The sequence below is a fragment of the Aotus nancymaae genome, unplaced genomic scaffold (genome assembly GCF_030222135.1).
Source record: "Aotus nancymaae isolate 86718 unplaced genomic scaffold, 86718_ANA_hifiasm-v0.15.2.pri h1tg000250l, whole genome shotgun sequence".
Taxonomy (NCBI): domain Eukaryota; kingdom Metazoa; phylum Chordata; class Mammalia; order Primates; family Aotidae; genus Aotus; species Aotus nancymaae.
The window spans coordinates 1,834,458-1,857,375 of NW_026988665.1; the positions used below are offsets into that span (position 1 = coordinate 1,834,458).

The 22,918-nt window shown below is 62.4% G+C and overlaps 3 protein-coding genes across 3 annotated transcripts in view; 1 reads left to right on the top strand and 2 right to left on the bottom strand.

The window, feature by feature from the left end:
* The window catches only part of LOC105727755 (ATPase family AAA domain-containing protein 3-like), a 28,723-nt gene extending 17,559 nt beyond the window's left edge, over positions 1 to 11,164 (top strand). Inside the window, 5 exon segments of the mRNA XM_064371947.1 lie at positions 1,154 to 1,321; positions 4,162 to 4,270; positions 10,078 to 10,232; positions 10,234 to 10,692; positions 10,927 to 11,164. Coding sequence (XP_064228017.1) covers positions 1,154 to 1,321; positions 4,162 to 4,270; positions 10,078 to 10,232; positions 10,234 to 10,692; positions 10,927 to 11,164 — 1,129 coding nt within the window.
* TMEM240 (transmembrane protein 240) lies at positions 10,789 to 16,329 on the bottom strand. The gene is made up of 4 exons (XM_021667454.2): positions 15,996 to 16,329; positions 15,459 to 15,565; positions 11,559 to 11,767; positions 10,789 to 11,480 (listed from the first exon to the last, which is right to left on the bottom strand). The coding sequence occupies exons 1-4, from the start codon at positions 16,050 to 16,052 to the stop codon at positions 11,332 to 11,334; spliced, it is 522 nt and encodes a 173-aa protein (XP_021523129.1). The 5' UTR covers positions 16,053 to 16,329; the 3' UTR covers positions 10,789 to 11,331.
* Positions 16,330 to 17,487: 1,158 nt separating this feature from the next.
* SSU72 (SSU72 homolog, RNA polymerase II CTD phosphatase) overlaps positions 17,488 to 22,918 on the bottom strand; it is a 30,729-nt gene continuing 25,298 nt past the window's right edge. The window contains exons 3-5 of the mRNA XM_064371982.1: positions 20,247 to 20,386; positions 19,350 to 19,468; positions 17,488 to 17,942 (exon numbers count right to left, since the gene is read on the bottom strand). Of these exons, the coding sequence (XP_064228052.1) occupies positions 17,841 to 17,942; positions 19,350 to 19,468; positions 20,247 to 20,386 (361 nt within the window). The 3' untranslated portion in view covers positions 17,488 to 17,840. The remainder of the gene's footprint in view (positions 17,943 to 19,349; positions 19,469 to 20,246; positions 20,387 to 22,918) is intronic.

Below are 22,918 nucleotides of genomic sequence, written 5' to 3' on the forward strand. Positions count from 1 at the left end.
GTTTTCTTTGTTTACTGGGTCCCTTGAGCGCCAGCCGCACGTCACACGGAGGATCAGGCCCCACTGGTGGGCCGTGGCTGACTCCGCAGGCATGTTGGGCTCGCTGGCTCAGCTGCTGCTGGGAGACGCTCCATGGAGCCTGACTCGGGTCCTTCCCAGAGAGGAAGGCTGGGCCCTGCTGAGTCCCGTCTCCCCTGTTCCGCTGACCTGGGCCCCCGAGGTCCTGCTCTTGGCTCACGTGGGTGTATTCTCAACACGGACTCTGGGTCCCTCATTCCTGCTCTGAGCACAGTGGGGCTCAGGCAGCAGGGGGGAGTGGTGTTCCCGGCACCGCCTCTCAGGCTGGGCCAAGGTCAGCGGGGAAGCGAAACACAGGGTGAGAACAGAGTCCTAGGAAGCCAGGCGGGTGGGTGGGTGGGCAGCTGGGTGCCATGAGGCAGGTGGGCATCGTGGGGTAGGTGGGCACTGTGGGGCAGGCGGAAAGCTGGGCACCATGGGGGCAGGTGGGCACTGGGGCGGGCAGGCAGCTGGGTGCCATAGGGTGGGTGGGCACTGTGGGGCGGGCAGGCAGCTGGGTGCCATGGGGCAGGTGGGCACTGGGGCGGGCAGGCAGCTGGGTGCTCTGGGGCGGGTGGCATGGGGTGGGCAGCTGGGCGCTGTGGGGTGGGTGGGCACCATGGGGTGGGCAGCTGGGCGCTGTGGGGTGGGTGGGCACCGTGGGGTGGGCAGCTGGGTGCTGTGGGGTGGGTGGGCACCGTGGGGTGGGCAGCTGGGCGCTCTGGGGTGGGTGGCATGGGGTGGGCAGCTGGGCGCTGTGGGGTGGGTGGGCACTGTGGGGTGGGCAGCTGGGCGCTCTGGGGTGGGTGGCATGGGGTGAGCAGCTGGGCGCTGTGGGGTGGGTGGGCACTGTGGGGTGGGCAGCTGGGTGCTCTGGGGTGGGTGGCATGGGGTGGGCAGCTGGGCACTGTGGGGTGTGCGGGCACCATGGGGCAGGCAGACGACCAGGGCTGTGCCCACATCCTCCGGCGTTGCCTGTGCTCTCAAGTTGCCGCTTTAGATTCTCCTGGAAAGTCTCCCTGAGGGGGCTGAGGAGCCCCTGTCCCCCTCGGGCAGCTGGACCGGCAGCCCCAGCGTCCCCGTCCCTGTCCCACAGGTTCATGCTGGTCCTGGCCAGCAACCAGCCCGAGCAGTTCGACTGGGCCATCAACGACCGCATTGACGAGATAGTCAGCTTTGACCTGCCGCGGCAGGAGGAGCGGGAGCGCCTGGTGAGAATGTATTTTGACAAGTATGTTCTTAAGCCAGCCACGGAAGGAAGGCAGTAAGTGTCCCGCCCCTCCCGGCCCCCCGTGTCCAGGGGCCCTCGCTCAGGGGCTGCCCCCGCCCCACTCTCCAGGCGCACCCACCAGGCCCCGTGTCCAGGGGCCCTCGCTCAGGGGCTGCCCCCGCCCCACTCTCCAGGCGCACCCACCAGGCCCCGTGTCCAGGGTCCCCCTCGCTCAGGGGCTGCCCCCGCCCCACTCTCCAGGCGCACCCACCAGGCCCCGTGTCCAGGGGCCCTCGCTCAGGGGCTGCCCCCGCCCCACTCTCCAGGCGCACCCACCAGGCCCCGTGTCCAGGGTCCCCCTCGCTCAGGGGCTGCCCCTGCCCCACTCTCCAGGCGCACCCACCAGGCCCCGTGTCCAGGGGCCCTCGCTCAGGGGCTGCCCCCGCCCCACTCTCCAGGCGCACCCACCAGGCCCCGTGTCCAGGGTCCCCCTCGCTCAGGGGCTGCCCCTGCCCCACTCTCCAGGCGCACCCACCAGGCCCCGTGTCCAGGGTCCCCCTCGCTCAGCGGCTGCCCCCGCCCCACTCTCCAGGCGCACCCACCAGGCCCCGTGTCCAGGGGCCCTCGCTCAGGGGCTGCCCCCCGCCCCACTCTCCAGGCGCACCCACCAGGCCCCGTGTCCAGGGCGGGCGTCGCCTCCCTTCCCTCTGGTTTCTCGTGGGCCAGGTCAGCCCCGAGGGTCCTGGAGGCACATCCAGGGAGGTGCCCCCTTTCCTCATCCTCACCTGAAAACAGCCTGGTGGCATCTTCTCGGGCTTTTGAGACAGAGTCCAGCATCGCTTAGAGACCTCCCCGTTCCTCTTCGTTTGTTCGTTTGGTTTTTTCTATCTTTATTCTATGAAGAAACACTGATTTTTCTTTTTTTTTTTTTTTGAGATAGAGTTTTGCTGTTGTTACCCAGACTGGAGTGCAATGGTGTGATCTCGGCTCACCACAACCTCCGCCTCCTGGGTTCAGGCAATTCTTCTGCCTCAGCCTCCCGAGTAGCTGGGACTACAGGCGTGCACCACCGTGCCCAGCTAATTTTTGTATTTTTAGTAGAGACGGGGTTTCACCATGTTGACCAGGATGGTCTCAATCTCTTGACCTTGTGATCCACCCGCCTCGGCCTCCCAAAGTGCTGGGATTACAGGCGTGAGCCACCGCGCCCGGTCTGATTGTTTTTTTTTTAATGGAATCTCGCAGTGTCTCTCAGGCTGGAGTGCAGGGGTGTGATCTCAGTTCACTGCAACCTCTGCCTCCCAGGTTCAGACAATCCTCCTGCCTCAGCCCCTGGAGTAGCTGGGAGTCCAGGCACCCCACACCACGCCCAGCTGATTTTTTTTTTCTTTCTTTTTTTGAGATGGAGTTTCGCTCTTGTTGCCCAGGCTGGAGCGCAATGGCGCGATCTCGGCTCACCGCAACCTCCGCCTCCTGGGTTCAAGCAATTCTGCCTCAGCCTCCTGAGTAGCTGGGATTAAAGGCACGCACCACTATGCCCAGCTAACTTTTTGCATTTTAGTAGAGACGGGGTTTCACCATGTTGACCAGGATGGTCTCGATCTCTTGACCTCGTGATCCACCCGCCTCGGCCTCCCAAAGTGCTGGGATTCCGGGCATGAGCCACCGCGCCCGGCCCTGATTTTGTATTTTTAATGGAGATGGAGTTTCACCATATTGGCCAGGATGGTTTCTATCTCTTGACTTCACGGTCCACCCACCTCGGCCTCCCAAAGTGCTGGGATTACAGGCATGAGCCACCACGCCCGGGTCATTTTTTTGTATTTTCAGTAGAAACGGGGTTTCACCATATTGGCTAGGCTGGTCTCAAACTCCTGACCTCAAGTAATCCACCCACCTTGGCCTCCCAAAGCTCAGGGATCGCAGACGTGAGCCACCACGCCCAGCCTCGTTTCCACTCCTCTGCACTGTGCAGAGGGTTTTAAGGAAATCCTGTGCCCCAGCCACCCCCAGGCCCTGGCAGTGAGGGGAGGTGATGCGGAGTGTTGCTCTGAGACCCCTGAGTAGGGACTGGGGAGAGGCTCCTTGTGGTTCACTGCTGGCGGCCAGCCTGGCCTCCTTCCAACTCCATGCCCGGCCCTGGGGCCTCACGGCGTGCCCGAGGCTGTGGCGCCATGTGGGCGCGGCTCCAGCTGCACGTGTGCCTTGAGGCCGTCAGGCTCCCTTTCGCTGGCGGCGAGTGCAGCAGGCACCATGGGCAGAGCCCTCCAGGTGATGAGGGGCCCTGGCGCCCGCGCCGGCTGCGTCGGGAACTCTCCAGATGAGAAGAGGCTGCTCCACTTCTTGGCGTCTCCGGGGCCTGGTTTCTGAGTCCTGTGTACCTGACCTACATCCCTGCTGTCGCCAGTGACGAGAAAAGCGGCTCTGTTCCAAAGAGCCTGGTTCGCCCCTGCTGCCCCTCCTGCCCCCTCCGCTGCCGCCTGCTCCGTGCGAGCCAAGCTGTCCGGGCCTCAGTTTCCCTTTGCTCCTTCCCTGCCCTGTGCTCTCCCACCCCCATGGCTGCTCCTCGCCCTGGCACTGTGGCCCCCGGGCAGACACTTTCACTAGAAGTCAGGGCTCCGCCGCTGCCAGTGTAACAGCCCCATGCCCTGTGGGTGCGGAGTGCACAGGTGTGGGCGGGGCTAGGGCATCTCCAGGCCCTGCAGCCTCCCCCTTCCTGCCTAGCCCCCCGCCAGGCCTGCAGGGGACGGGGCAGAGCTTGGCTTTCACAGGAAGAGGGCCCCTCCCCAGGGGGTGTCCGGCATGGGCCTGGGCCTGCAGCCTGTCTTCCAGCCCCCACCTCGTGGTGTGGTAGCTGCTGCCATGGCGGGCCCACGTGGGAACTCTTTCCCCAGGCGCCTGAAGCTGGCCCAGTTCGACTACGGGAGGAAGTGCTCGGAAGTCGCTCGGCTGACAGAGGGCATGTCGGGCCGGGAGATCGCGCAGCTGGCCTTGGCCTGGCAGGTGAGTCAGCTCGGGTGTGCCCGCCAGGATGGGAGCCTGGCTGTTGTGGAGAAGCTTGCTTGTGCCAGGCCTGTCTCAGCACCGGTGTCACGCAGGAGCTTCTCTTGAGGGGATTTCTGTGCACAGACGTGACGTGGGCTCCGCCTTAGTCGGGCCACTCCATCCGAATGTGTACCTGCGCCTGCCCTCGGGAGGGTGGGGCCATGTCCATGGCTGACGGTCACGCAGGGCTCTCTGCTTGGTCCTGCTTGATGGGCTCAGACACATGGGTGCGAGTGGCCTCTCACTGTCCCCAAGCGAGCTCCGTGGTGCTCCAGGGCTGAGGAGCTGGGACCCACGGGAGTGTGGGGGTGGCCATCCAGAAAGCACTGGTCTTTGGGGGTCGCTGGAAAAGCAAAACCAGGTCTGTGGGGCGGTAGGTGCCATGGCCACGCACAGGCATCGCCACCTCGGGGGTCCGCAGAGGCTGCGTGACAACCTGGTCACTAAATTGAGCGGTGCTTTTGAAGGAATGTGCGTCAGATTAATGAAGCAGCCAGCTACCTCGATTTGAACATTGGAGCCCGGGTATATGGGTGACTGTATTAGTCAGTACAGGCTGGGTTATGCCGCTATGACAAAGAGCCCAGATCTCAAACCCCATCCTGAGTCAGCTGAGGTCTCTGTTCTAGGCCATCCCCACTTGGGACCAGGTCTGTTTCCACAGCTAATAAAGCAGAGGCCTGGCATGGTGGCAGCTGGTGCTTGTATTCCCAGCATTTGGGGAGGCCAAGTCTGCCAGATTATTTGAAGCCAGGAGTTCAGGACCAGCCTGTAAAGCAAGGTGAGAACCCATCTCTACAAAAAGATTAAAAAATTAGCCAGACCTGGTGGTTCATGCCTGTAATCCCAGCTGCTGGGGAGGCTGAGGTGAGAGGATCACTTGAGTCCAGGAGGTCAAGGCTGCAGTGAGCTGTGATTGTGCCACTGCACTCGAGCCTGGGCAACAGAGAGACGGTCTAGACCGTCTTAAAAAATAATAGCCAGGCGCGGTGGCTCACGCCTGTAATCCCAGCACTTTGGGAGGCCGAGGCGGGTGGGTCACGAGGTCAAGAGATCGAGACCATCCTGGTCAACATGGTGAAACCCCCTCTCTACTAAAAATACCAAAAATTAGCTGGGCACGGTGGCGCGTGCCTGTAATCCCAGCTACTCAGGAGGCTGAGGCAGGAGAATTGCCTGAACCCAGGAGGCGGAGGTTGCGGTGAGCCGAGATCGCACCATTGCACTCCAGCCTGGGTAACAAGAGCAAAACTCCGTCTCGAAAAATAATAATAATAATAATAACAACAATTTGGGCTGGGCTCAGTGGCTTATGCCTGTAATCCCAGCACAGTGAGACGCCAAGGCGAGAGGATCAGATGAGGCCAGGAGTTTGAGACCAGCCTGGCCAACACGGTGAAACCCCATCTCTACTACAAAAATTAGCTGGGTCTGGTGGCAGGTACCTATAGTCCCAGCTGCTCGGGAGGCTGAGGCAGGAGAATCGCTGGAACCCGGGAGGTGGAGGTTGCAGTGAGCCGAGATTGTGTCTACATTCCAGCTTGGGCAACAGAGTGAGACTCTGTCTCAAAAAAAATGAATAAAATAATAATTTGGCGGGCACAGTGGCTCACACCTGTAACCCCAGCACTTTGGGAGGCCAAGGCAGGAGGATTGCTTGAGATGAGGAGTTCGAGGCAGGCCTCGACAACATGCAAAACCCCATCTCTACAAAAAATACAAAGATGAGCCAGGCGTGGTGTCACGTGCTGTGGTCCCAGCTATTCGGGAAGCTGAAATAGGGTTGCTAGAGCCTGGGAGTACTGCACTCCAGCATGGGCGACTGAGTGAGACCCTGGCTCAAATAATAATTGAAAAAACAGAACAGATGGAGTGGGGGTGGCTCACGTCTGGAACCCCTGCACTTAGGAGGTCAAAGTGGGAGGATCACCTGAGGTCAGGAGTTCCGGAGCAGCCTGGCCAACGTGATGAAACCCTGTTTCTACTAAAAATACAAAGAATTGGCCAGTCGCAGTGGCTCACACCTGTAATGTCAGCACTTTGTGAGGCCAAGGCGGGCAGATCACCTGAGGTCAGGAGTTTGAGACCAGCCTGACCAACATGGAGAAACCCCAAATCTACTGAAAATACAAAATTAGCCAGGCGTGGTGGTGCAATTCTGTAGACCAAGCTACTCGGGAGGCTGAGGCACGAGAATCGCTGGAACCCGGGAGGCAGAGGTTGCAGTGAAGTGAGATTGTGCCACTGCACTCCAGCCTGGGTGACAGAGCGAGGCTCCTTCTCAAAAAAAAAAAAAATAAAGTTTTTGTTGGGTTTTTTTTTTTGGCTATTTGGGATCCCTTGAGATTCCATATCAATTTTAGGAATGGTTTTTCTATTTCTGTAAAAAGTAATTGGTGTTTTTACAGGGATTGCATTCAGTCTCTATATTGCCTTGATATCTCAGCAATGTTGTGTGGTTTTCTTTTTTTCTTTTTTCTTTTGAGGCGGAGTCTTGCTCTGTTGCTCAGGCTGGAGCACAGTGGTGCAATCTCGGCTCACTGCAGCCGCCGCCTTGTGGGTTCCAGCAGTTCTCCTGCCTCAGCCTCCTGGGTAGCTTGGATTATAGGCACTCGCCCCCACACCCAGCTAATTTTTTTTTTTTTTTTTTTGTATTTTTAGTAGAGACGGGGTTTCACCATGTTGGCCAGGCTGGTCTTGAACTCCCGACCTCAGGTGATCCACCCACCTTTGCCTCCCAAAGTGCTGGAATTATGGGCGCGAGTCACCGCGCCCGGCCATATGTTATTCTTTTGGATGCTGTCGTAAATAGAAATGCTTTCACCATTTCCCTTTGAGATTCTTCGTTGTTCATATAGAGAATCGCGGCTTCTTTTGCTGTTTTGTATCCTGTAACTTTGCTAATGTCGTGGGGTGTTTTTCAATATGGACTCCAGGAGTTTCTACATGTAAGATTATGTCATCTGAGAACAGGCGATTTTTCCTCTCCCCTTTCAGTTTGGATGACCTTTCTTCTTAATTGCTCTGGCCAGAACTTCCACTGGTGTGTGAAATAGCGGTAAAGGCATGCTCGCTTGGTTCCTGACTTCAGAGGAAAAGCTTTTAGTTTTCACCACTGAGTATATTAGCTGTGGGCTTCATACATGGCCTTCATTGAGTTTAGGGAGTTTCCTTCAATTCCTCGTTTGCTGATTTTTTTTTGTTGTTTTTGAAGTCTCAATTCTGTCGCCCAGGCTGGAGTGCAGTGGCTCGATACCGGCTCACTGCAGCCTCAGCCTCCTGGGTTCAGGTAATTCTCCTGCCTCGGCCTCCCGAGTAGCTGGAACTACAGGCGTGCACCACCACGCCCAGATAATATTTGTATTTTTAGTAGAGACAGGGTTTCGCCATGTTGGACGTGCTGGCCTTGAACTCCTTGACCTCAAGTGATCTGCCCACCTTGGCCTCCCAGAGTGCTGGGATTACAGGCGTGTCACACCACGCCTGGCCTGTTGAATGTTTTTTATCATAAAAGGGTGTTGAATGCTTTTCCTGCATCAGTTGAGAGGGTCATATGGTTTCCTTCCTCCACTCTGCTAATACTGATTTTTCTATGTTGAACATTTCGTATGTTGAACGTGGATTGACTTCTGTATGTTAAACTATCCTTGCATTCCAGGAGTAAATCCTGCTTGGTCAGGGTGTATAATCCTCTTACTATCCTGCTGAGTTAAGTTGTGCTGGCATTTTGCTGAGGACTTTCCCAATGAAGCTCGTCAGGGATGTTGGCCTGTCAGTCATGGCTCGTCGGGGATGTTGGCCTGTCAGTCGTGGCTCGTCAGGGATGTTGGCCTGTCAGTCATGGCTCGTCGGGGATGTTGGCCTGTCAGTCGTGGCTCATCGGGGATGTTGGCCTGTCAGTCGTGGCTCGTCGGGGATGTTGGCCTGTCAGTCGTGGCTCGTCAGGGATGTTGGCCTGTCAGTCATGGCTCGTCGGGGATGTTGGCCTGTCAGTCGTGGCTCGTCGGGGATGTTGGCCTGTCAGTCGTGGCTCGTCGGGGATGTTGGCCTGTCAGTCGTGGCTCGTCGGGGATGTTGGCCTGTCAGTCGTGGCTCATCGGGGATGTTGGCCTGTCAGTCGTGGCTCGTCCGGGATGTTGGATGTTGGCCTGTCAGTCGTGGCTCGTCGGGGATGTTGGCCTGTCAGCCATGGCTCGTCGGGGATGTTGGCCTGTCAGTCGTGGCTCGTCGGGGATGTTGGCCTGTCAGTCGTGGCTCGTCGGGGATGTTGGATGTTGGCCTGTCAGTCGTGGCTCGTCAGGGATGTTGGCCTGTCAGTCGTGGCTCGTCGGGGATGTTGGCCTGTCAGTCGTGGCTCGTCGGGGATGTTGGCCTGTCAGTCGTGGCTCGTCCGGGATGTTGGATGTTGGCCTGTCAGTCGTGGCTCGTCGGGGATGTTGGCCTGTCAGCCATGGCTCGTCGGGGATGTTGGCCTGTCAGTCGTGGCTCGTCGGGGATGTTGGCCTGTCAGTCGTGGCTCGTCGGGGATGTTGGATGTTGGCCTGTCAGTCGTGGCTCGTCAGGGATGTTGGCCTGTCAGTCGTGGCTCGTCGGGGATGTTGGCCTGTCAGTCGTGGCTCGTCGGGGATGTTGGCCTGTCTGGGATGTTGGCCTGTCTGTCATGGCTCGTCGGGGATGTTGGCCTGTCTGTCATGGCTTGTCAGCCTCTCTCCTCTGCTGGGCACTGGGTGAGGTGCAGCCACTCGGGGGGGCCCTGAGCATTCCTGCACCTGTTTGCCCTCTCTTGGGTTGGCTCAAGACGAAAAATGATGTCGTGCTCTCCTGGGCCCCTGACCTGCAGTGGTGGTCCGGCTCCAGTCCGTGTCTGCACCACACAGTGGCTCTTGGCAAGGGTCGGGCACTGCCACGGGGGACATGCACCATGTGGTCATCGCCCTGGCAGGTTCTGTCGTGGCGGTGTGGGACAATGGTGTGCTGCTGCCCCTGCGTCCAGGCACAGCGGGACGGCGTGAGGGGCCCACTGAACTGTCCGGGAAGGGTCCTTTGCCCTGTGCTTCCTCCAGGCGTCCTGGTGAATTCCTGAGCATGGCGCCCAGTGGGATCCCCACACCCTGGCCCTCAGCCATGGGTGCTTCCCCTTGGGGGCTCTGTGTCCTTTGCTGGCACTGGGATGGAGAGTGACCAGTCCCTGGCAGAAGGGCTGGACCTGAGGCTGCCTGAAGCCACACCAAGGCACAGCCCCAGCAGCTCTGGCCTCTGCGTGCTGGATGCCAGACCCTATGCCCAGGTGGACAGGAGGTGGGGTCAGGGGTGGCGTTAGTGCCACCACCCATGTGCCCCGATGTGGGCAGTGGCTGCCTCTGCCCTGGAGGCCTGTGGGGGTCAGGGTCTGAAGGTCCGAGGTGTAGTGTGACCCAGGGGCGCTGCCTGGCCACAGCTCAGACTCACAGTGGGTCTGTGCTTCCCACCCTGCCTCTCAGGAGCTGCCCTGCGTCGCAGTCAGTGGGGCTGGGCCTTGGACTTCCTGTTTTCAGAGAGTCATTGAGAAATAGCAGTGCCGAGGGCGCAGGCAGGGCTGTGGGCACTGTGGGGGCCGCTCCAGGCGCCCACACACATGCTGGAGTCTGCTGTGGTGCAGGATGCCTGGCTTTCACCCTGAGGCCCTGCTGGTCCCTGGTTTGGCCCCTTCCCACCTCTGGGTCCTGGTGTACATTGGGGTGGGGGGTTCCTGTGGCAGCCTCTTTCAGCTCCCTCTCTCCCTGCAGGCCATGGCATATGCCTCTGAGGATGGGGTCCTCACTGAGGCCATGATGGACGCCCGCTTGCAGGACGCTGTCCAGCAGCATCAGCAGAAGATGTCCTGGCTGAAGGCGGAGGGGCCTGGGCCAGGGGACGAGCGCCCCCCATCCTGAGTCCACGGTGACCCACATGTCACGGAGCCTGGCAGCGGACCCCTCCCACGCCTGCCTCTCCAGCCCCCATGCATTGAGGAAGTGCTGCTGGGTGGGGCCAGGGCTGCGTGCAGGGCCTCTGTGCACCAGGACGTCTTGTGGGGGTCAGCCATTCCACCTCCCAGGATGCCCCTTGTTGTGGGCACTGGCTGGGGAGGGGCAGGACTCCTTCCTGTCCCCCAAGACACTTTGGAGATGCATTTTCTATCTGGCTCACAGCGGGAGGGGGAGCCTTTGCACCCCAGCCCCTGCAGAGGCCACTGGGAGGGTGGGTGCTGGGCGGAGCCCCAGGGGCGGGCGGGGTCTTTGTTCTCAGCTCCCACAGCAGAGCCGGGTGTCAGGGCCCCCCCACCCTGCACACGTGTGGCCCTCGGAAACCCTAGGCCGTGGCCGGTGCAGGCCTGTGGCTGATCTAATAAAGTCCCACAGGTGCCTCCTCGCTGTGTCTCTCTGTCGGCTGACATGGGGTGGGGTTTTGGGCCCCCCAGTCCTCCTGGGGTCAAAGGTGACAGAAGAGGCAGAGGCTGGAGCTTTCTGGAGAATTTACTGACCACAGAGGGGTGGGCTTCACATGAGGTGCCTGCCACGGCGGGGCCGGGGGCCTGTGCCCCACCCTGCAGCCGTGCACACACAGGCGCCCCTCGCCTCCCTCCCCTCTGCCAGGCTGGCTCGGGCCAGACGGACAGTGGACGCAGAGCATGGGAAACACAGCGGCTTCAAACAGTTGCCCCAGGCTGTGCACCTGGCCGTCCCCGCCTGCCCGCCCAGGACCCTCCCTGCCCCCCAGCACCTCTGGGGCCAAGTCTGCCCTCATGCCCTGCCCAGCCAGGGGCCCAGGGTCCTGCCCCCTGAGGCCCTTCGGCCTCCCCCACCCCAGCCCCCACCCCAACCCCCTTTATAAAAAGAAGAGGAGACAGCACCTTCCACTGGACTCTCCCGGCCGGCCACAGCCCGGATGCCCCGGGCGCAGGGCTGCTGTCAGTCCCGCCGGCCCAGGCGTCCACAAGGTCCCTTTTACATCTGAACGGCAGCCAGTGGCTCGGTGGCCCCGGCAAGTCCCGTCGCGGCTCACAGGTGCCGCGGGCTGGGGTGCCCGTTGTGGTACAGTTTCTGCTTCACGTGCACCATGTTCCCTGCGGCCTCCTCGAAGGGCCTGTGCGGCCGCCGGCCCAGCTCCCGCAGGCTGCACAGCTTGGGCAGCCAGGTCCACGAGCCATCTGCGGGGGGACAGGGGCGGTCAGGCCGCTGGGCCGGCCGGGAGGCGGCACGTGGGGCGGCGGGCGCGAGGCACTCACCGTAGCGCCGTCCGGCCCTCCAGGCGCGCACGGCGCAGTGCAGGACGCCGTCCATCCACACCAGGAACCAGCTGATGCAGAAGCCCAGCAGCAGCCCCAGCATCAGGTCGATCTCCTGCTTGGTCACATTGTCTGTCACAAAGTAGTTCTCCGAGGCGTCCACCACCGACTGGTCCCCGTCGTACGGGATCACGTAGTGGATGTGGTTCCTGGGGGCGGCAGGGCGGGCTGGCACCTCTCCCGCCGCCCCCGGCCTGGCCTTACCCTGGGGGCCTACCCCGTCCGTGGTGGGGGTGTGAGCACTTAGGGCCGCCCAGGGGGTTCTCTGAAGCGGCCTCCTGGGCAGGCTGGGAGGGGGTGCCACACCCAACCAGGCCCAGGTCACAGGCTGGTGGCAGTGGGAGGTCAGTGGCTGTGGGCTGTGCAGGCCGAGCGTGAAGTCCAGGCAGACGGTGGGACCAGCAGCCGTCGAGGATGTCTGCCCTCGCCCAGCACCTCCTCCCTTAGGCCTGGAGCTCTGTGGGAGGTTCTGCGGGCGGAAGAGGCCTCCCGGGAGGGGCTCAGGATGGCGGTCCCCACGGCCAGGGTCACGGCTCACCCACCCGGCCCGGGGCTGCGGAGGCCACTTAGAGCGGGGCTGGACTGCTGGTGACCACTGGCCCCTCCCATGCACCCTTACCGGCCTGCAGGGCCCCTTTCTCCACAGCTGCCGCCCCGCAGGCCACCCCCTGCCTCTTGGGTTCCTTCTGCTCCTCTACCCCTGGGAGGTGCTGACAGAGGCCACAGGTACTCTGCCTAGCACCCCGTCCTCTTCCTTTCCTGGGGAACGCCCCCTTGCCTGTGCCTGGCACAGACCAGCCCCACTGCTCCCAGGATGGACGGCGTCCAGGCTCCAGGGCCCTGTAGTCCTCAAGGCCTCGGCCCCTCCGTGTCCCTTGACCTCCCCTCCCTGGGCTCCTGGGGGACTGCCCAGGCTCAGGCCACCACAGCCTCAGGCCTTCTCTCACTGCTGGGGCGACACTGAAGCTCCCCATGGGGCTCACTCCGGCAGCCCACCCCATCCCAGGAAGGCCTCTGGGCCCCAAGATCGCAGGTGGGTTGGCTCTGCCAACCGGACTAGCGCCCGACAGCTGACTCTGGGATCCCTAGGCCAACGGGAGGGCCTGGGAGAGGAGGCCACAAACCCAGGCACCCGGGACGCCTTGGGATCCACCCTCCTGGCTGCCTCCCACGTCTGCTGAGCTCCAGCTGCCTGTGTCTCCACGTGGGATCCACAGACACCTTCAACTTGGGCATAAAAATAGCTCCTCTCCCCAAACCTGCTTCTCCCCCACCTTCCCCTCGGTGAGGTATCAGCCTCGGCCTGCTTTTCAGCCAAGACCCAGAGACCACCCCACGCTCCACACCCCACCCAGGGGCACTTCCCACACTGAAAGCCCAGCCTGTCTGTCCAACCCAGGTCACCTGCACTCAGCGGAGGCCACACAGGCAGCTCCCTGCAGTGGGACGTGGGGTTCCTGGAGCCGGAGCCCAGGCACAGGCAGGAGGTGGCCCTGCCCCAGGCTCTCCTTGGAGCCCTCCTGCTCTTCTGGGGACCCTGGAAGTCAGACCCCTCAGCATATCGGGAACACAGACCACACCCACCAAGCAGGGCTACTGGTGAGGAGTGACCGTGGCTGATCCCTGGCGGCCGCCAGTCACCCGGTGACGAGCCTGTCCACAGCCATCGTCCATCGCCACCAATGAATGTGCAGCTGCCCGAGGCCCCCAGGGGAGGAAGCACTTCCCGCCTCCTTTGGCGAGTCCTCAGCCAGCCCAGGGGCTCAGGAACTCCGGGGGTCAGGGGTCACAGCCTGTGCCCCGACGGCTGGCCCGGGTTCCTGCAGCTCCCCCACCCTGCACCTGGCCCTCCTTCCTGGGGGGCTCCCAAGTGAAAGCAGAATGAGCCAGGCCTGGGCAGAGATGTGCTGTCTGCACACGTATGTCTGTGACACGTACATACATGTGTCCTTCCTGAGCCGCACATGCTGCGTGTCCACCGAGGGCCAATCATGTCACGTATGCACACCGCCACATGCAGGGACACGGTGTGATGCCGCAGACATGGGCCGGGCACTCCACAGCCCGCTCCGCACGGCGGGTGCCACACACGGGGGCACGTTCGCTTGGCTTTGCGAGCAGACACCCTCTCCGGGGCCGCCACACCACGTGTGCGGATTTATGCCGCATTCGGACGCTGCCTGGCAACACGCCGAAGTCTACGTACAGGCACGTACGAGGCCTGCGCATGGACACACTCGCTCTGCGCACCAGCGTGCACACACGGCAGTGCATGGACATGGTGTATACGCAGATGCCCCATGCGCAAAACTCATCTGCACACACAGCGGCGGCACCCACACGGAGACATTCTGACATGTCCCTGAGCACACGGCACTGTATATTGTGACATACATGTAATCTGCATACACATATATGTTGTCAATATACAAAGGCATTTTGTACGCGGAATGTACACACCCTGAACAGAGCATACACAGACACACACGCGGCAACACCATCTACACAGGCTGGGGCTGTTTCCCACACACGCTGCCTTCAGCGCACTCAGTCCACGCGTAGTCTGGGCGCTGCTACGTGAGATGCGTCTACAACCCCTGTGCAACACTCAGCGCGCCCTCCGCCTGCCCTGCCGAGCCCTCGCTGCGCTGCCACGGCCCACGCCCACGGGGGCTGCGCCTTCCTGATGCTCCGGAGCCGGGATCTGGGCCCAGCCTCTGGGAGGCCTGGAGCGGACCTCAGGCCTTGGCTCAGCAGTCGGACCTGCCGGACAGGAGCACGAGGCTCTCTGGGAGCACGCGGCCACCCCGCAAGCCCTTGCCCCACAGCCTGTGCCCAGCACACTCGAGGGTCACAGACGCCTCGATCTGTACCTTCTCTTAACACCCGTGTTCTTCATCCACACGCCGGCTCCACCCATAGGCAGGTAACACGCTTAGCAAGACATGCAGCTGTCCCGAACACACATACCCTGCACGCACACGTATGCACAGAGACCCCGGAGCAGGAGGCAGCAGAGATGAAGAACACGGGTTCTGGGTTCATGCCCCCTTTGTCCTTCACTAGCTGTGTGACCTTGGGCAAGTCTGTCCTCTACGGCCTCGGGCCACTTCCTCATCTAGCAGGGTTAACAGCGGCCACTGAGTGAGGGCGTCCTGAGGGAGTGCATGCCTGCGTGCGCGGGCGCTGTGTATATGCACAGACGCTACACACATGCGCGTCTCATGAGAAGATGTTTATTTCGTACATGGACATACAAACATGCATGGCCAGGAAGAGTCCATCACTACACGTGCACAGAGGGGTTCGCACAGCGGGTGTGTGGGGTCTGGGCGCTCTGCTCAATCTGAGTGACCTTGAGGAAGTCCCGCCTCCACACCGCCCACCCCCAGCCCACCCCTCAGCTCCTCCTCTCCAGCCAAGGCCTTCAGCCCCGTGCCCCTCCCACCGTGACCGCATTCCCCTGCCCTGGGCCTCACTGCAGGGCCCAGCCCTGTGCCAGCAGGAGCTTCCTGCCCCAGCTTTGATGAGGCTGGCTTGGGTCTCCACTGTGGACACCAGACTGGGCTGTGGCTTCCCGGCCTCCAGGCTGGACCAGGAGGCCCCATGACCCATTCCACCGTCACCATGGAGGCCTCTAAAGGCATTCCGGGATGGTGTCCTAAAGCCATGCGCCCCCAGGAGACCCCCGTGAGACAGCTCCTCCCCCTGCGCACCTGGCAGCCCTCAGGGTGGAAGGCGGCTCGCGGCCCGCGTGGGGCTGGCTCCCCTGCGCCCCGAGTGGGCCCCGCCGCACATGTGCGCTCACGCGTATCGAGCCGGCATCGGTTGCGGACTCACCGGCCACAGTTGCAGTGGCAGACGCGGTCCTCGCCCCGCAAGTGCGGGAGGATGTAGTTGTGGAATCGGTCCAGCAGCGCGTTCATGTCCATCAAGCACGCGATGGCCTGGAAGAGCCCATGACCGGTCAGCGCCAGGGAGCGGGCGGGACGAGCGCGGGCTGGGGGTGGGGAGCGCAGGGCAGGTGGGGGCAGCGCAGCCGGGGAGCGGGAGCGCAGGCCGGAGTGGGGGAAGCGTAGGCCTTAATAGGGGGAGCGCAGGGGTTGTGGGGATCGTCAGGCTGGGGAGGGGGGAGCGCAGGCTGGGGTGGGGGGAGCGCAGGTCGTGGAGTGGGTAGCGCAGGCCGGGGTAGGGGGAGCGCAGGTCGGGGTGGGGAGCGCAGGTCGGGGTGGGGGGAGCACAGGTCGGGGAGGGGAGCGCAGGCCGGGGTGGGGGGAGCGCAGGCCTCACGGGCGGTAAACAAGGAGCGGGAGGTGGGGGCAGGCGGCGCGCGCGGGCGGGGAGCTGGGGGCGCGCGCGGGAAGCCCCTCCGCTCACCATCACGACCGACGCCCCCAGAATCATGAAGATCATGGTGTTCGCGCTCATGGACATCGGGCGGGGCCGGGCCGGGCCGGAGCGCCGCCCCCCGGCCCCGGCGCCCCCCCGGCCCCGGCCCGATGCTGAGCCCCCGCCGCCTCCGCAGAGGTCAGCGCTTCCCAGGATCGGCCGCCGCCGCTCGCGGCAACCCCGGCGCCGACCGGGGGGAGGAGGCACAGGGGGGCCGCGGAGGGACGTGGGGCCTCTCGGGGGTCGCTCGGCCCGGCCCGCCGCGCTCCGCTCCGCCCTCGGGTCCTCCCTGCGCTCCGCTGCGCTCGGCTCGGCTCGGCTCGGCTCGGCTCGGCTCGGCTCCGCTCCGCTCCCTGCTTCCTCCTCCCTCCTCCCTCCTCCCTCCCGCCGCCTTCCTCCGCCTCCCGGGAGGGACCGCGCCGCCCGCGGGCCGCTCCGTGCCAGCGCCGGCGCGGGGAGGGTACCGCGGCCCCCAGGACGCCGGCCGGGACCCCCCTCGGGAACCTCCACTTCTTGTCCCGCCTCAGTCCGGTCAGACCCAGCCCCCGTCGATTGTCCAGGGTCCCAGGACGCCAGTCCCAACCCGATCTGGCCCGGAGGGGCGCCGAGGCCTTTTCCGCCCCACTGCGTCTCCCCGGGCGGCCAGGTGCTGCGGGGCTGCACGTGCCTCCAGGGTGCATGGAACCATGGGGCGGGGGGGGGGTCACAGGGAAGGGACGGGGTGACCCCTGGACTCCTCAAGGGAGGGAGGTGGCGCAGGAGGTGTGGACACGGCTGCCCTGCACAGGCTTCCCTTAGGGAGGGGACAAGGGGGTCACCTGTCACTCAGAGGCCCAGGTGGCCACCACTCTGCTGTGGGGCCAAACTGTCATCCAAAACCAGTGACCACGTCTCAGACACAGGAGCCCCGCCAGTGACCACGTCTGACACAGGAGCCCCGCCAGTGACCACGTCTCAGACACAGGAGCCCTCGCCAGTGACCACATCTGACACAGGAGCCCCCGCCAGCGACCACGTCTCAGACACAGGAGCCCCCGCCAGCGACCACGTCTCAGACACAGGAGCCCCCGCCAGCGACCACGTCTGACACAGGAGCCCTGCCACCTTCTGGCAGGAAGTTAGCTGGAAGCAGTGCCTGGGACCAGCCTGGGGGCTGCAGTGCCATCCAGGCTCACTGTAGCTCTGACTCCAGGGCTCAAGTGATCCTGGCTCAGCCTCTCCCGCAGGTGGCCTGGGGGACAGCCGACCAAGGCCGGGGGTCGGGGGTCGGGGTGAGGGGAGAGTTTCCACATGGAGCGGGGATGTGGCTCCCCCACAGGGAGCAGTGCTGGTGGGAGCAGCCAGCTTCTGCTTCAGGTCGGCCCAGGCTCCAGCAGCACCCCAGCTCTGAGCTACACCTCCCCAGCAGTGGTCGGAGGGCTAGGCCTCTGCCACCTCCTCAGGGCCAGGGTCGGGCCAGGAATTCACGACCAAGCACAGGTGACAGCAGCATCTATTTATTGGACAATTCCAGGTCATTGAACACCGCCTTGGGGGTGGGAAGGGGGGAGGGAGCGGGCGCACGGGGACACAGGGACGGCGGGGAAGTGAACGCAAGCCGCTGTCTTTCCTTTTCGGTTAAAGAAAAAAACTATAATCAATATCCCGCTCGTAAGTAAAAGTGGGAAGGAAAAAACTTGATTGCTTTAATGTGGCATTTAGACGTCCCCCCCCCGTGTCATATGCACAGTTTATTTGGGTAATGCTACCGTCACCAGCAGAACACCTGTAAGTAAAAAGGAACGTCGGGAAGGGGAAAGCAGGAACAAGAGGCGGCTGGGAGGCGCCCGGGGCTCAGTAGAAGCAGACGGTGTGCAGGAACGTGCGCCCGCTCTTCTCCTCGAACTCCTGCAGCAGCTCGTCTATCTCATTCTCCATGTCCTCCGTGTGCTGGATCTGCGAGGACAGGGCCACCGTGAGGGCCTCGCCCGCCCCGCCCCTGCTCCCAGCCAGCACCTGGATGGCCAGGGAAACCCCCGCCTGGGCCAGGAAGCCGGGTGGCTGCAAGGGCAGAGGTTCCTGGGAAGCCGCAGGCGTCACCTCCCCACTGGCCCCCACAGAGCCTGAAGCTGGGAGCGTGGATCGGAGAGCGGGCTGGGAGGCGGGGGCCCAGGCCCACTCATGCACAGCACGGCCAGCCAGCCTCACCGCAGCGCTTCCCAAATGCCAGCAAGCAAGGACTCCGACCTGTGCCCTGTGGTGGGGACAGCCTGGTCACTGGAGCATCCTGGCAGCATCCTGGTCTCCACCTACCAGAGCCCCTATGGGAGGCCTGTTGCCTGGAGTGAGCAGCTCAGCTCCTGAGCACACGGGCCTTGGCCCCGGCTGCTTGTCATTCGCCATTGCCAATGTCCCCTGGTCCCCAACCTTGAGCAGCACACGGTGCCTCTAAGCGAGGAGTAGCCTGCCTGTGACTCAGCTCTGGCCAACGTGACCCGAGCAGAAATCGAGCAGCCACTTCTGGGATGAGACTTTCCCAGTGGCCTTCCCTCCTACCAGGCGGTCACCAGCACCATCCTTGGCGCTCCAGCCACACTGGACCATGAGGCATGTGGGGACCAGAAACCGTGCTGGACGGGCAGGCGGCAGCCCACGGGCACACGGCCGCCTCTCCCATGCAGGTGGCCTGGCTCGGGGCCTCCCCACCACACCATCTCCTCTCTCAGTCAGGCTGTTTGCTTTTTCCGTCTTTGACAGTTGATCCGATCACAGATGCCAGAGGCAGAGGCGGGTCGGTGTGTGGGGCTCTCCCCAGCAGGCCCTCCCATCACACCCCAGCACCTCAGCAAGGCAGCAGCGGGGCTGCAGAAGCCCTTGGGGTGCCCCCTGGCCCCTCAGTGCAGGCGGGCCAGAGGGTGCCTTGGGGAAGACGGGCATGCAAAAGGCTGAGTCCAGGGGTGGACTGGGACACACAGCCCTTGGTGGCAGACGCCCTGGGGGCCTCCAGGCTCACGTGGGGCACACCTCCGACCGCACAGCACCCAGGAGTGCCACGTGCCCTGCTGGCTGAGGTGCGGCTGTGTCCACCCCAGGGAAGAGGCGGTGCCAGGCCCTCCCTGGAGCCGTGTCCCGGGAGAGGGACTAAGCTTCTGCTGGGCATGTCACTGCACTGCGTCTGTCAGCTGAGCAGAGGGCAAGGGGGGGCTCCTACTCCAAAGCCGGGGGGCAGCTCTCTGAGCCGCCAGCGAGCATCCCGACACAGGTCAGTTGAGCAGGAGACCCCGCCCCAACAGCAGGGCCAGCCTCAGGCCTCACTGCCCCAGCACAGCCTCTGCCCAGCGCGGTGCCAGGCCCGGTACTCACACACTGGCAGAGCTCACAGATGAGAAACGCTCCCAGGGTGGCCTCCTCATGGTTGTCCTGGATGTCCACATTGACCACGTGCACCGGCTGGCAGGTCTCCTGTTCTCTGGAATTCAGATCTGATTGGGACAAGGTGACACAGAGGTCAGAGGCTCCAGAACCAGGGAACAGGCAGTCAATGTGTCCCAGTCCCCAGCTCTGCCGGCCCCTGGCCCAGCCCTGGCGGTTTCTGGACTCCGTGGTTTGGGAGCTGGGTAAGGACTGAGCGTCAAACCTCGGAACATGCCCAGCTCAGCAGAAGCCAGCCTGCACTTCCCCACCCTCCCTGACTACAGGCCCAGCTCCACACAGGGTCCACTCGTGAAATTCGGACCTGGGCATGGCACAGTGTCTCATGCCCACGATCCCAGCACTTTGGGAGGCTGAGGCGGGTAGATCACCTGAGGTCAGGACTTCAAGAGCAGCCTGACCAATACGATGAAACCCCATCTCTACCAAAACTACAATAAATTAGCTGGGTGTGGCGGCAGGTGCCTGTAATCCCAGCTACTCAGGAGGCGGAGGCAGGAGAACCGCTTGAACCCGGGAGGTGGAGGTTGCAGTGAGCCGAGATTGCACCACTGCACTCCAGCCTGGGCAACAGAGAGAAACTCTGTCTCAAAAAAACAAAACCAAACAAGAACCAGACCCCTGGAGCCCACGGGAGGCCGCAGCCAGCACACAATGGTTCCGCTCCGACAGGCCTCGCAAGCACAAAGCCCGCACCCAGCGGCCTGGCCTGCCTTCCGCGTGCTCGCACTCAGGCCTGACCCCGCACTCCAGACGGGATGTGCCAGCCAGGGTGGGACCTGCGGGTGTCCCGGACCCCTGTGAGAGCCGCCGCGGGGCCGGCCTCACCTTCCACCACCTGGTCGTACACTCTCTCTTCGCAGGTGAGGATCAGATCAAACAGGTCCTTACAGTTCTGGAACCTTTCGGGCCGGGGCTTGATTCTCTTATTTCTGTCCAGCATGTGCAGGATGCCGTTTTGTGTATAGCTACACGTGGGAGTTAAGGAACGTCAGAGAAAAAGCATCCGTGTATGAAGCCTGGAAGCGCCCGTGTCCTGGGCACCTGGCCCCTTCGCAGTCCCAGAGCAGGGGCAGCAGGGACGCAGGCGTGGACAGCTGTCGGGGGTGGGCCATGCCCTGGTGGGGCAGGGTCCTCACAGTCCTGGCAGGTCCCACAGAAAACAAGGTGGGGGATGGAAGGCGCCTGCTCCCCACCGGGCCCCAACTCTGCGAGAAGCCCCAAGGCCTGCAGGACCCTGCCAGCATCTGACACCTTCTGCCGCACCCTCCCTCTGCTCCCGTGCGGTGCCTGCTTGCCTCGAACCCTGAGCCCTTCAGCAGAGACAAAGCAAACCCGAAAGCAGATCACAAGTCCAGCTCAGCTCCAACAGTCAAGAACACTGAAGACCCAACGGCAATCAGGCTGGAAAACCAGCAGGGCGACCGCTGAGCATACGGCAGAGCACAGATGACGCCTGAATGCGTCCAGCCCAGCTGGAAGGAGGCCCCGGCGGGGGGGGCGCTGACACACACAGGCCCCAGCACTCGCAGGAAGGGGCCACAGGAGCCTCTGGGGTCCTGGGCAGGGGATACCCTCCCCCCATTCACAGTGGCCATGCCTGGCCTCAGGGTTCCCCAGGAAGGGGCTCACATCCCCAAGAAGAGCTAGAGACTGAATCCCCAGATGCGCTCCCTGGTCTGCGGGAGCTCATTTGAGCCACTCCAGGTGGTCGGGAACAAGTAACTGCTTACTTCTCCCTCAGAGAAACAGCCCGGCTGACTCAGGAGTTCTGAGCGATACATTCAACTCTCAGTTCTGTCAATTTATTTAAATAAGTTCAGATCACCTAAAATATACCTTCCTGGGTAGCGAAAATAATTTTTATAATACATTGAGTGGTTGATCTAAGGTTTAACTTGAAAAGAAATCTGACCCTGAGCTGCCAGGCATCCACAGTTCCTGTGACAGCAGCATCTAAGTCACCTACCCACCCCTGATGTGTCTCTTCCCACACACGCGGGGTCCCACCTGTGTCCCTGAGGCCCCTGAAGCAGCCACGACACCCATGTCGGCTTTGAGGAACTTAGTCCTTCAGCTGCTCAGAATCAAAGTCCTGCGGAAAGAAGAGCTCAAGGCCAGGCAGTGGCTCACAAGGCGGGCGAGTCACCTGAGGTCGGGAGATTGAGACCAGCCTGGCCAACACGGCTAAACCCCATCTCTACTAAAAATACAAAAATTGGCTGGGTGCAGTGGCTCATGCCTGTAATCCCAGCGCTGTGGGAGGCCGAGGGGAGCGGATCACCTGAGGCTGGGGGTTCCAGACCAGCTTAACCAACATGGAAAAACCCCATCTCTACTAAAAATGCAAAATTAGCTGGGTGTGGCGGCGCATGCCTGTTATCTCAGCTACTCAGGAGGCTGAGGTAGGAGAATCGCTTGAACTCGGGGCGGGGGCAGAGGTTGCGGTGAGCTGAGATCACACCACTGCACTCCAGCCTGGGCAACAAGAGCAAAACTCCATCTTAAAAAAAAAAAGAAAAAAAACCACAACCCATCGCATCCAAGACAGGTCGACACGCCAGCCCCCTGCAGACAACCCCGCCACCCTCCACGACAGCCCGGCAGGGGCAGCGGCGCCTCGGAGGGGCCACTCCTCAGGACTCTTCACATCGTGTTACTCTGAACGTCTGCTCTCTTCTTTAGCACGGAGGCGCGTGTGTTCAGTTCTAATTCAAGGCAATTTTCAGCTGACATCAGTTTAACCCTAACTGATTTTCTTAGTGAAGCCTAATGCTTTTGACCCTCTAGTGACTCCCAGACACCAGTGGACACCACAGGCACTTTGCCAGTGCTCAGAGAATCGCTGCCAGGGCCCCGGGACGCCGTCCCTCTTGCCTCTCCCCACACCCCACAGGGCTCTGGGCCCCGGGCTGCTGGCTCCTGTCGCATGCCTGCCAGGGATGGTCCTGGGCCCAGGGAGTCAGGTCAGCACGAGGCAGCGATCTCAACTGGCAGAGCCTTAGCACCGTTCTGTTGTGGAAGGAAGACGGAGGGAGGGTGGAGGTTTAGCAAAGCATCACACCAGGGAGGACAAGCCTGCCGGGGCCAGGGACGGCGACAGGGACAATGACGGTGACAGGAGGGCAGGAAGCGGCACCACGGGCTAGCGCTGGCCGGAAGGTTGCTGGTTCCATCATCGGGAAGGGTGCACACCCCACTCACTCCCCTGAGCCATCACCCACCACGCGCCCTCCCCTCGCTGCTGGGCCTGGGAGGTGCACAGACCCCTGGGGGCATCTCGCTGCCTGGGGCCTTCTCTTAACCTGAACTGTTCAGGACTGAGTCTGGCCCAGGTGTCTCCTGTGGACACGTCTGCCACCCTACCACCCCCAAGACGGCTCCATCCTGCCAGCGCCCCCCGCCTGCCTGCGCCCTCACCAATCCCTGCAGGGCAGAGCGGGCCTGGCTGCTTCCCCAGGCCAGCGGCACCGGGACCTTCCATGTGGGTCAAATGTCCC